The 12,395-nt window shown below is 36.4% G+C and overlaps 1 protein-coding gene across 1 annotated transcript in view; it reads left to right on the forward strand.

Annotated features, from left to right (window-relative positions):
• The window catches only part of HMCN1 (hemicentin 1), a 460,634-nt gene that overhangs the window by 284,382 nt on the left and 163,857 nt on the right, over positions 1–12,395 (forward strand). Inside the window, 1 exon segment of the mRNA XM_017848051.1 lies at positions 2,597–2,720. Within this exon segment, the coding sequence (XP_017703540.1) occupies positions 2,597–2,720 (124 nt within the window).

Consider the following 12,395-nt stretch of genomic DNA (forward strand, 5'->3'; position numbering starts at 1 on the left):
CAGCCTCCCGAGTAGCTGGGACTACAGGTGCCTGCCACCACGCCCAGCTAATTTTTTATATTTTTAGTAGAGATGGGGGTTTCACCGTGTTAGCCAGGATGGTCTCGATCTCCTGACCTCGTGATCCGCCCGTCTCGGCCTCCCAAAGTGCTGGGATTACAGGCTTGAGCCACCGCGCCAGGCGAATGAGGAAAATTTATGGGAAAAGCCCTGAGTAGAGTTCAGAAGACTTTATAGAAGTTAAATGGGTGAATTAATGAAAGAGAACTGAGTAGAGTGGTTCAAGAATATGTGCATGGGTAAACAAAGCAAAGGTGAGCATGGCACCTCTTGAGGACCAGAAAGCCAGCCAGTGGACTGAGGAAGAGACCAAGGGAGAGGTGGTATTAAAGACTGGAGACTAGGTAGGAGGCACTTGAGTACAGTTAATGATTTTATTTTTACTTTAAGGCAATGAGAGACCTTTGAAGAGTTTTAAGAGAGGAGTGACATGATCAGGTTTGCATTTTAATATAGTTATCCAGACCCATTCCAAAGAATAAATTGGAGGAGCCAATGATAGATATGTAGAAACCAATTAGAACCTAGTTACATTTGTCTAGGAGAGAGAAAAGATAGAAATTGAGATTCATATGCTGGTCGTGCAGATGAGGATACTTGGATAGATTGGTGAGGTATTTATTAGTTAAATCACTGGGGGTTGATGAAAGACTCTGTGAAAAGTGAAGGAGAGGGATGTGTCAAGGAAGACTCCTAGAGTTCCAACGTATACAACTGTATGGCTAGTGTTGCCATACAGTGAGTTTAAGAGACTGGAGGGGGACAAGTGTTGCCATACAGTGAGTTTAAGAGACTGGAGGGGGACAAGTTTGAGGTGAGAAAACTGATTTGAGTTTTAGATTTTAGGGGGTTAAGGTGACTGTGAGATCAACTAGTGGAGATGTCAGTAGATCATTGAATATATGGTCTTGGAGCTTGAAGGAGAGTTCTGGCTGGACATATTGGCATATCAACGATATTTGAAACCATGGGCATGGATGAGTTAATCTAAGGAGAGAGAGTAAAGAGTAAGAAGAAAAAGGAGAGAGGACTGACCTAATTCAGCCTTAAAAAATTATGGCATTTAAAGACCATGTAATGTAATAGTCCCGACATGAATATAAATGTATGAATGTTTGCTTAACATGTTTATAACAGTATGAATGGAGAATAGGTTAAGTGGGAGTTTACATGGGAGAGTTTGGAGAGATCATTTGGGGTCAGAATGTGGTGAGCCTGGAGGGCTGTGCTGAGTTCAAATTTCATTCTGGGAAAGATGGAGAGCCATGAATGAACTTTGATGGGAAACTGGTTAAAGGATCAAATTTGAATTTTAAACAAATTATTCTGGCAGCAATATGCAAGATAGATTAACAGTTGGGGAGGTTGGAGACACTGGAACATCAGTTAAGAAGCTATTATAATCCCACAGTGGCTGTGGAAATGGAAAACAGGGGATCTGAGAAACATATAGTGGCATAATTAATAGAATTCAAAGTAGGCTCCAAAACCTAGATGACTGGAAAAATAGTGGGTGCCATTAAACAAGACTGGGAACATGCAATCGGAAGTAGACTTCAGAAATACAAGGAAAAATATATGAGCTTAATTTTGTGCAAGTGAATTTGATGTTAAATTTGATGTACTAACCTGTTCAGCAGATTGCTGGAAGGACACATGTAGAGCTCAGGAGAGAAAGTGAGGCTATCCTGTAAATTTAGGATGCATTAGAGTTTTTCACTGATGCCATGAGTTTAGATAAAAACTATCAGATAGCTATGATCCTTGGGTGTGGAACAGGAAGAGGAAGCAGATTCTGAAAAGTAATCTCCTAAGAAAGTCAGAGAATTAGAACTGAGGGAATGCTTATTTTTAACACCCAGAAAATAGAGAGTTTCAAGGAGTTGGTAGTCAACCACTCCAAATGTTATAGATGGTGGAGGAGAGTATGAGCTTACTACCTAGGCTGGTGGATATTGTGACTGGAAGTTACTAGTAACCTCTGAATAGTATGTTTCAAAGAATAACCTCTGAATCACCAGTTTCAAAATGGCAGAGACCAGTTGCAGTGGGTTTAAGAGGGAAATTGGGAAAAATAGGAAGAAATTTATCTGCATTTCCATTATCCATATTTTATAATTTTATTGTTTTCTGGCTCTCATGACCATTTAATAAAAGTCATTGTTTTAAAACTATTTATGAATTGTTATATAAATGTGGCCAGTTTTTTTTTTTTTCAAATAGCTTAACTTTTCATCACATACTTCATAGTTCAGTGCTAAAGTCTTTTATTCACTATGACTATACCAGTAAGCTGGCCTTAGGTTATTTTATTTTGTGTTTTCCAATGAATAAGAAAAGGCTTTTCAATCAAACTAATCTATTGTCTTGTGCATGATGATATGAACTTGCTCTAGTCTATCAAGAGTTTATTAAGATATTGGCATGAAAATATTGTTAGGTATTATAAATTTAAATGAAATTTTCTGTCTCAGTGAATGTTTTCAAATCCAAGTATAAAGTACAAAAATCCTCTGTGCTTTCTGCTCCCAATTAGATACAGTCTTCTGGTCGAGTTCTACAAATTGCCAAAACCCTGTTGGAAGATGCTGGCAGATACACATGTGTGGCTACCAATGCAGCTGGAGAAACACAACAGCACATTCAACTTCATGTTCATGGTAATGTAATTTCTACATCTTAACAAAAGAATATTTGTATCACTTTTAAAACATAGTGGGCTCATTTTATTGAATTACAGTATGAAAGAAACAGGTATTTATTTTATTAGCCTGTATTTAAAAAAAACCTAGTTTTTTTTTTTTTACATTATTGTAATTATCATTGCACATGTTAGGATCTTCAGTTTTCAGGTTGTCAAATAGGACATACTGGAGCTCATAATTAAATACACCATCCTGTATTTTAAGTTATCTGTATTCTGTTAACTTATAGCTTTCTACAGATAACTTTTGTTGAAAAGACAGAAGTTGGCAGCATTGTTTCTTAATCTTATCTGTGATTTTCTTGCCTGCCTATAAGAAGGATTTCGTGAGTAGAAGCCATCTTTGGCTCAGGATCTTCTCCAATGTGCTGTAATAAAAAGTCTGGGTGGCCATGGAGTACCTCAATAAAATCATAGCTTCACAGTAAACTTGAAAGACTACATAACCTTGAATATACCGCTTCAGATCTCTAGAGGCTCATCAGAAAAGGCCAATAATTAGAGGCTTGAACTTTCCTAATTTAGCCAGAATATTTGCAGAAAACTGTTCAAGATTTTAATGTACACGTTATTCATTTTCTCTAATTCACACGATTTATTGTTCAGCCTTTTATTAATTTATTCATTCATATATTCACTTCACATTTACCAAGCAATTAAACATAGAATAATGTCCTAACACCTAGCTTAATTCCAGGATATAGTAGGCAGTCAAAAATATTTAACAAATAAAAGAGTAAATCGTAGGTGAGTGAAAAAGTTTTCATTGGATATTGAATTCATCTAATGTGCTTCTTTGCATATTTTCTTCCATTTGAATCAACCAGTTAAAAATATTCAATTCATCAGTTTCCTAAATGTTTCCAAAAAATCAATTTATTCTTTTCCCAGTCCCTGAAATATGAACACCTAACTTAGGGATGTCTGCATACATACCGTAGCATACATAAACCATGTGGGTCTTTATTCTTTCACTGAATTGTTAGTTGGGAGACCAATATCTGAATGTAACCATTTTACAATTGGCTGACCTTGCTAGTGGGGTTAGGGGACAGGCTGACCCTGCTCTACTATAAGTTGCCTTGCATTTGCTTCGTTCCCCATAAGGCCATTATCTCTTCCTAGGGCTCTTTTACAGCTGTCTCCAGCATCTACTCAGACTTACACTTCCATCTAAGAATATGCTTGTGGGGGGTTCTCTCTTCTTTCTTATTTCCCTACCCTGAGGCTCCTTCTCTTCTCCTTCTACAAGCTGTTTACCTTCCCTCTCCCATCAAGTTCAGTTCCTGTCTGGTCTCTGTTACTGGCTAAGAGAAAACAGTTAAGTGGGATACAATGGCATGATGCGATCATCTTACGCACTTAGGAGTCAGGCCAACTTTGGTTTAAATGCTATGCTAAACATGATGTATGTTACCTTGAGTAAACTACTTAATTTCTATGAATATCTGACTTCCATAGTGATTTTGGGGTTTAGAGATGATAGGTGTGAAACATCTCCCACCTCATAGACACTAAATAAATGGTAGCAGCTAGCTTTGCTGACTTCTACTTCTTGAGGTGTTTTAAAAAAGAAGGATGTTTTGTTCTCTAGACTGTTTTAAAATACTTCCATGAATGCTCTATAACAGCAGCCCCCAACCTTTTTGGCACCAGGAACCAGTTTCTTGGAAGACAATTTTTCCACAGACTAGGGAGAGGGCTGGTTTCAGGATTATCCAAGTGCATTACACTTATTGGGCACTTTATTTCTATTATTATTACATTGTAATATATAATGATATAATTAGACAACTCACCATAATGTAGAATCAGTGAGAGCCCTGAGCTTGTTTTCCTGCAACTAGACGGTCCCATGTGGGGTGACGGGAGACAGTAACAGATCATCAGGCATTAGATTCTCATAACGAATAGCAACCCAGATCCCTTGCATGCACGGTTGACAATAGGGTTTGTACTCCTATGAGAATCTAATGCTGCTGCTGATCTGACAAGAGGCAGTGCTCAGGTGGTAATGCTTGCTCTCCTGCCACTCACCTCCTGCTGTGTAGCCCAGTACCTAACAGGCCATCAACTGGTATCAGTCTGTGGCCCAGGGCTGGGGACCCCTGCTGTATAATAAAGAATAGAGTGTATGTCTCCAGTCCTGGAAGAATCTGCCTAGAACAGATGCCCTAAAATTTCAGTATTCTTAAAAGACATGCAAGTTACGTATTAAAAATACAGCTTCCTAGGCCTAGTCCCGGATCTCCTGAAACAGCACCTCTAATATAGGTGGTCTGTGAGCCAGTATTTGGAAAAACATTGGCCTAGACACTAAAGACAGGCCTAAAGACTTGCCAGTATAGTCAAGACTGACTGAAAACCAGAGTCTGTGAGAGAAATCAAGTATCCCATCAAATAAAAAGCAACAACAGAAGAGAAAAAGCATAATTGATACCTAAGAAGGCACAAGTCTGTAGACTTGAATATTATAACAAAATGTTGGTTGACAGAGATGCAATTAGGGTACACATCTACATGGAAAATCATCAAAGAGAAGGGGGCAGATGGGTAAACATATGAGTTAATGCAAAAAGAAAGAGAAGCAGAACGTTAGTCATTTTAAGAGCTTATTCACAATAGCAAAGACTTGGAATCAACCCAAATGTCCATCAGTGACAGACTGGATTAAGAAAATGTGGCACATATACACCATGGAATACTATGCAGCCATAAAAACGGATGAGTTTGTGTCCTTTGTAGGGACATGGATGCAGCTGGAAACCATCATTCTCAGCAAACTATCGTAAGAACAGAAAACCAAAACACCGCATTTCGTCAGCTTCATAGGGTGGGACTGGAACCAATTGAGATCCCACTTGGACCTTCAGGAAAGACATGTGCAGTTCACACAACGTGGCCTATCCATGGGGAAAGGGACTGCTGTGGAGGGATGTGCATTGGAGTTATATCTGATGTAAATGGATGAGTTGGATGGGGTGGCTGACGAGTTGATGCGTGGCAGCAACAACCAAAACATGGCAAAAGTATAAATATTGTAACCAACCTGGCACGTTATGCAACATGGCTACCCTAGAACTTAAAGTATAATAATAATAATAATAATAAAATTGCTTAATCAGAGGGAGAATATAGAACTATCTTCCTGATACAAATCACAGGATAGAGGTAAGGTATGGTAGTAGCTTAAAACATTTCAACTAATATGATCATGGCTTGTGTACATAACAGTTCATCTCCCTGAAGGGAGAATAAATGCTGAAGTGCACTTCTAATCTGATACTAATTGTGATCAGCCTGGAAAAAGCAGCTGACTGAGTGCATGTGATGGGAATCTAGAAATCTAGACAGAAAATTAGCATTTTGACATTCCTGACAATAACATCACATTGGACACATAAGGCTGCAAACCTGACTCTGTCCTCTTCAATACTTGTATTAATGACTTTACTGATAATTGGAAATGTTAAAAAATGTAGGAATTTCTAAGAGACTGGTTGATGATAGACTTCAAAAAGACCTCAGTGGTTAAAATGACAAGTTAATATAATGTGGAAAACTATGCAAGAATGGGATGTGAAAAGCACGGCTTAAAGGACACCATGCATTGAAGTACTTGAGTATTTGAATTTGGATTTGGTTTGTTCCAATTACTGTAGATATGAGAATTTAGTTTCATGAAAAAGTTAATTAAACTTAGCAGTCAATAGCAGAAGTTACAGTAGGAGGAAGAGGTGAAGAACTAGCCACATTAATACGCTTGCTCTTTGAATGCTCCCAAAGTATTGCATACAATTCTTATTCTATGTATTAAAAAAGGCATTGCAAAACCTATAGGGAAGCAATCCTCATTTAATTAGGTTCAGTTATTAATTTATCAGCCATCCCTATAGTTACTTTTAAGTCAGGATTTTTTGTTTTATTTTGTTTTAGAGACAAAGTCTCACTCTGTCACCCAAGTTGGAGGGCGGTGGCATGATCATGGCTCATTACAGCTTGAATCTCCCTGGGCTCAGGTGATCTTCCCACCTCAGACTCCCTAGTAGGGAGGACTACAAGCAAGTGCCACCATGCCTGGCTAACTTTTGTACTTTTTGTAGAGATGGGATTTCACCATGTTGCCCAGGCTGGTCTTGAACTCCTGGGCTCAACACGTCTGCTGACCTCAGCCTTCCAAAGTGTTAGGATTACAGGTGTGAGCCACCATGCCCAGCCCAGGGTTTTTTTTTTTTAATCCCAATCTTTATTGATGGATAACAGATTCAGCAAATGTTCATTTACTACAGTTGTCATCCAGAAATGTCTAATCCTAAAATATTCAGTGTTTCAATTGTTTAATGTTTTCCTTTCTTATAAAAATATCTTAGATACTACCATTCTTCTTAATCATAGCAAAAGTTGTTTCTAAAAGCTATAGTAAGGGTGCCTGGTCTCCTGGACTAGGAGACCATGTCATGATCAAGAGAAGAGGAACATTCTCATGGGGTTTTCCGGGATGGGGTGTTCTGTCATTTTTAAAGGGCAGGAGCCCTCAGTAGGTGGTCTTGTTGATCATCAAAGTTTAATAATTCTGGAAGTTTTTATTCCCTAGACCAAACTATGAAATTATATCTAAACCTCATTTATTTGCCAAGTGCGACAGATGTTTCCACAAACAAATGATTATTTGGAGTCTAATAGTCCAAGCATTCATTTTATCTGCACACAATTATTTCCCAGGGAAAAAATCAACCAAGGTGAAGCACCAGAAAAAGTAAAATATTGTTGCTTCAAATTTCCTTTTCTATATTGCCAATTAATAACTGCAGGATAAAAACACACATTCCTCATCTGTAAAATGGGAAGGATAGAGAGAGTGCACCACAGTTATGGAGGTTATGTGAGGATCAGATGAAAGATTAAAAATCTTAGCCTGGTGCCTGGCTCCTAGTCAGCAACTATAAATGACAGCATAAAGGCTGTCTGGCAAAACACATATTTTATTTCTGGCCCTTCTCACTGCACCATTTTGATAAATATCTGTAAAGTCCCTCCTGCCTTTACTCTTGGCCAGGAACTCTCTTGGGTCTGTATTAGTTGTCTGGTAAAAACATTAGTAGAGCACCCCTTATTTTATTTTATTTTTTAAAAGTATTTGCTTGGCTAACATCTGCTAACACCCACTCAGAAATGGTTCCTCTATCATTTCTGTGTTTTGTTTAATAGCTCAAATGTGACTTAAAGGAGACTTGGGAATGTTGTAGGGAATCTTTTTCTTTTTTCATGGATAACTTCTGTTCAGGACTCTATGATTTTCTTGGTATAGATTAATTTATTCCTCCCTATTTAATAATTTCACTAGATAGAGAATATTAACTCACCAAAATTACATTTAGATCACTTATGTACTACCTGAAATTTAACCAGGATTTGAAAGACTCTATTCATGACCTGCATGATTGAAGTAATAGGCAAAATCTAGCACACAATGTGTCAAGAAGAAGGTATTGTAGTTTTGCCATGATATGTACATGCGGCTTTTGGAAAAAGGAAAAAATACCCAGCAAATTGAATGGAATTCAACCTTCTTCTTGGAGAATGCAGACATCTTATTATTAAAATAAGATCATAAGATATTGTTACCTTATTGCTGCTCTATCTAGAACAGTTTTCCTAAATTTCAAAACTATGCATTTCAATGCCAGAAAGGAGCAATGGAATTTATATTTGTATTTACTTTTAACCTCAAAATGAGAAATAAATCAGGCTATACCCAAAGAGCTTCTCTGTACAAGGCCTTTAGTCATTAGCTTTCCTCTTTTAGTTACTGAATTATGTTTTGACATTTCTAAAGCATATGTTTTTTTTTTTTTGAGATGGAGTCTCATACTGTTGCCTGGGCTGGAGTACAATGGTGTGATTTTGGCTCACTACAACCTCCACCTCCCGGGTTCAAGCGATTCTCCTGCCTCAGCCTCCTGAGTAGCTGGGGTTACAGGCGCTCGCCACCACTCCTGGCTAATTTTTTGTCTTTTTAGTAGAGACGGAGTTTCACTATTTTGACCAGGCTGGTCTCGAACTCCTGACCTCATGATCCATCCACCTCGGCCTTCCAAAGTTCTGGGATTACAAGCGTGAGCCACTACGCCTGGCCTAACGCATATGTTTCATATGGAAACTACCTTGAGGGCATCTGAAACAATTAGCTAAGATAACATCTTTATGTTTGCCATATCTGGCTGTGAAGACTTACTAGAAGCCTTTTAGAAAAAAAATGCCTAGCAATAATTTTTATCTCTAATTACTTGGAGTAGAAAAGCAATTGGCTTATTTTTTTTCAACCGTCTGAGGCTACAAATTAAAATTATGTTGAAATACAATGAGCATCAAATCAGACTATCTGATTTATTATGAGATTTTTGTAGGTCAGTTGTGGGTGCTTCTTGATCCCAATTGTTTCTTGAGTTGCACATAAAAAATTCTGAGCTTGTTATGCACAAAGAGATCACAGATATAATTCACACACTAGAAATTCATCCTTTTAGAGTATACAATTCAGTCAATTTCAGTAGTTTGCATCTTTCTAAGATTGTTTTTATCCAAGTTATCTAATTTGTCGGCATACAACTGTTTGTAATCTTCTCCTACGGTTTTTTTTCATTATTATTTCTGTAAGATTGGTAGTAATGACCCCTCTTTCATTTCTGATTATAGTAATTAAGTCTTCTCGCTTTTGTTTGTCTTAGTCAGTATAGCTGAAGTCTTTTTGATTTTGTTGATCTTTTCCAAGAATCAGCTTTTGGTTTTGATAATTTTCTCTACTGTTTTTCTATTCTCTATTTAATTTGTATATGCTCTAATTTTTTGTTTGTTTTTTCCTTTTGCTTGCTTTGGGTAGAGTTTACTCTTCTTTTTTTCTGGTTTTAAGGTAGAATGTTAGGTTATCAATTTTAGATCTTATTTTTTAATATGCATGTTTGCAGCTACAAATCAGTCTAAGCTCTTCTTTATGTACATCCCGCAAGTTTTGGCATGTTGTTTTTATTTTCATTCCTCTCAAAATGTTATCTATTATGTGATTTCTTCTTTGACCAATAGTTATTTAGGAGTGTGATACTTCATTTTCACATACTTGTGAAGTTCCCAAATTTTGTTTTATTATTCGTTCCTAAATTTCATTGTGCTGGAGAACATATACTGTAAGATTATAGTCCTTTTAAGTATATCAAGAGTTGTCTTATGGTCTTATATATAGTCTATCTTTGAGAATAGGACATGTGCACTTGAGAAGACTGTGTTTTCTGGTGGAGTAGTCTATGTGTGCCAGTTGCATTATAGGTTGTACAAGTCTTCTATCTTTTTATTGATTTTCTGTGTAGTTGTTGTATCCACTATTGAAAGTGGGATATCGAAGTCTCTAACTTTTATTGTTGTATTGTCTGTTTCTCCCTTTGAGTTTGTCCATTTTTGTTCCATGTATATTGGGGATCTGTTGTTATGTACATATATATTTATAATTGGTATATCCTGATGAATTAACCTTTTGTATTTTTTTTAAAGTCCTACTTTGTTGCCAGTAACAGTTTTTGTTGAAGTCATTTTGTGTGATGTTAGTATAGCCCCCTCAGTTCTTTTCCATTACTGTTTGCATCATATATTGTTTTCCATCTTTTTACTTTCAATTTATTTGTCTTCAAATCTAAAGTGTGCTATTATAGGCAACATACAGTTGGAATTTTAAAAAAATCCATTCTGCCAATCTCTGCCTTTTGATTGGAGCATTTAATCCATTTATATTTAATTTAACTACTGATGTGGTAGAGTTTATGTCTGTCATTGGTTATACATTTTAATATTTATTATGTCGTTTTTTGTTTTTCTCTTTCTCCATTGCTGACATTTTCTTGGGTGCCATTTTATTTTCCTTATTGCCTCTTTTACTTTTTTTGAGTTTTATTTTTAGTAGTTTTCCTGAGTATTATAATTAGAATATTAATTAATATAGTATTTGGATATTTCAATAGTATACAAAAATTTTGTTCCTAGTTAGCTCTGTTTCCCCTCTTTTATGCTATTATTATTAAACAAATACATTTTAAAGTGCCCATTATTGCTTTATATTGTAATCTTTTAAATCAATAGGAGAAAAAATGAGTTATGAGCAAAATATACAGTTTTTTACATCTTACATATTTACCTATGTAGTTACCTCTACCAGTGAACTTTATTCTTTTGTGTGTATTAGATTTATTGTTTCATTTCAACCTGAAGAACTCCTTTAAGTATTCCTCACAGAACAGGGGTCTAGCAATGAATTCTGGAAAGAATTCCATTTTTGTTCTAGAAATATCTTAAATTCTTCTTTAATTTTAAAAGACAGATTTTCTGCATATGAAATTCTTGATTGGTAGTCATTTTCTTTCAGCACTTTGACTATGTCATCCTACTACCTTCTGGCCTTTGTCTTTTTTGATGAGAAATTGGCTATTGGTTGTATTGAGGACCTTTGCACATAAGTCACTTCTGTCTTACTGCTTTCAAGATTCTTAGCTGTTGGTTTTAAACAGTTTGGTTTTGATGTCTTGGTGGGGACTTCTTTGAGTTTATCTAACTTAGAATTTTTTAAACTTCTTAGATATATAGATTGATGCTTTTCTTCAAATTTGGGAATGTTTCAGTTATTACCTTTAAAGGCATTCTTTCTGTACCTTTCTCTTTCCCCTCTCCTGTGGTACTCACGTTATGTTTGATGGTGTTTCCACAAGTCATAGAGGCTCTATTCACTTTTCTTTCTTCTTTTTTCTTTGATTCTAAAATTGGATTATCTCAACTGACCAATCTTCAAATGTGTTGATTTCTTTCTTCTTCCAGCTTCCAGCTTTCTTCTTCTAGTTATTGAGTCTTTATTGCACTTTAGAATCTTTATTTGGCTTTTAAAAGTAATTTCTGTCACTTGATTAATATCTATATTTAATGATAATTCAGCTACTTTTCTTTGGTTCTTTATACATGGTTTCCTGTAATTCTTGGAACATTCAGTCATCCCTCAATATCCACAGGGGATTGATTCTAGGACCCCATATGATACCAAAATTTGTTGATGCTCGAGTTCCTTATATAAAATTGTATAGTTCTGACAAAGGGCTAATATCCAGAACCTACAAAGAACTCAAACAAATTTACAAGAAAAAAACAAACAACCCCATGAAAAAGTGGGCAAAGGATATGAACAGACACTTCTCAAAAGAAGACATTCATACAGCCAAAGACACATGAAAAAATGCTCATCACTCACCATCAGAGAAATGCAAATCAAAACCAAAATGAGATACCATCTCACACCAGTTAGAATGGCAATCATTTAAAAATCAGGAAACAACAGGTGCTGGAAAGGATGTGGAGAAATAGGAACACTTTTACACTGTTGGTGGGACTGTAAACTAGTTCAACCATTGTGGAAAACAGTGTGGCGATTCCTCAAGGATCTAGAACTAGAAATACCATTTGACCCAGCCATCCCATTACTGGGGATATACCCAAAGGATTTTAAATCGTGCTGCTATAAAGACACATGCACTCGTATGTTTATTGGCGGCACTATTCACAATAGCAAAGACTTGGAATCAACCCAAATGTCCATCAGTGGCAG

Source organism: Rhinopithecus bieti, unplaced genomic scaffold (assembly GCF_001698545.2).
Source record: "Rhinopithecus bieti isolate Rb0 unplaced genomic scaffold, ASM169854v2 scaffold_27006, whole genome shotgun sequence".
Classification (NCBI taxonomy): domain Eukaryota; kingdom Metazoa; phylum Chordata; class Mammalia; order Primates; family Cercopithecidae; genus Rhinopithecus; species Rhinopithecus bieti.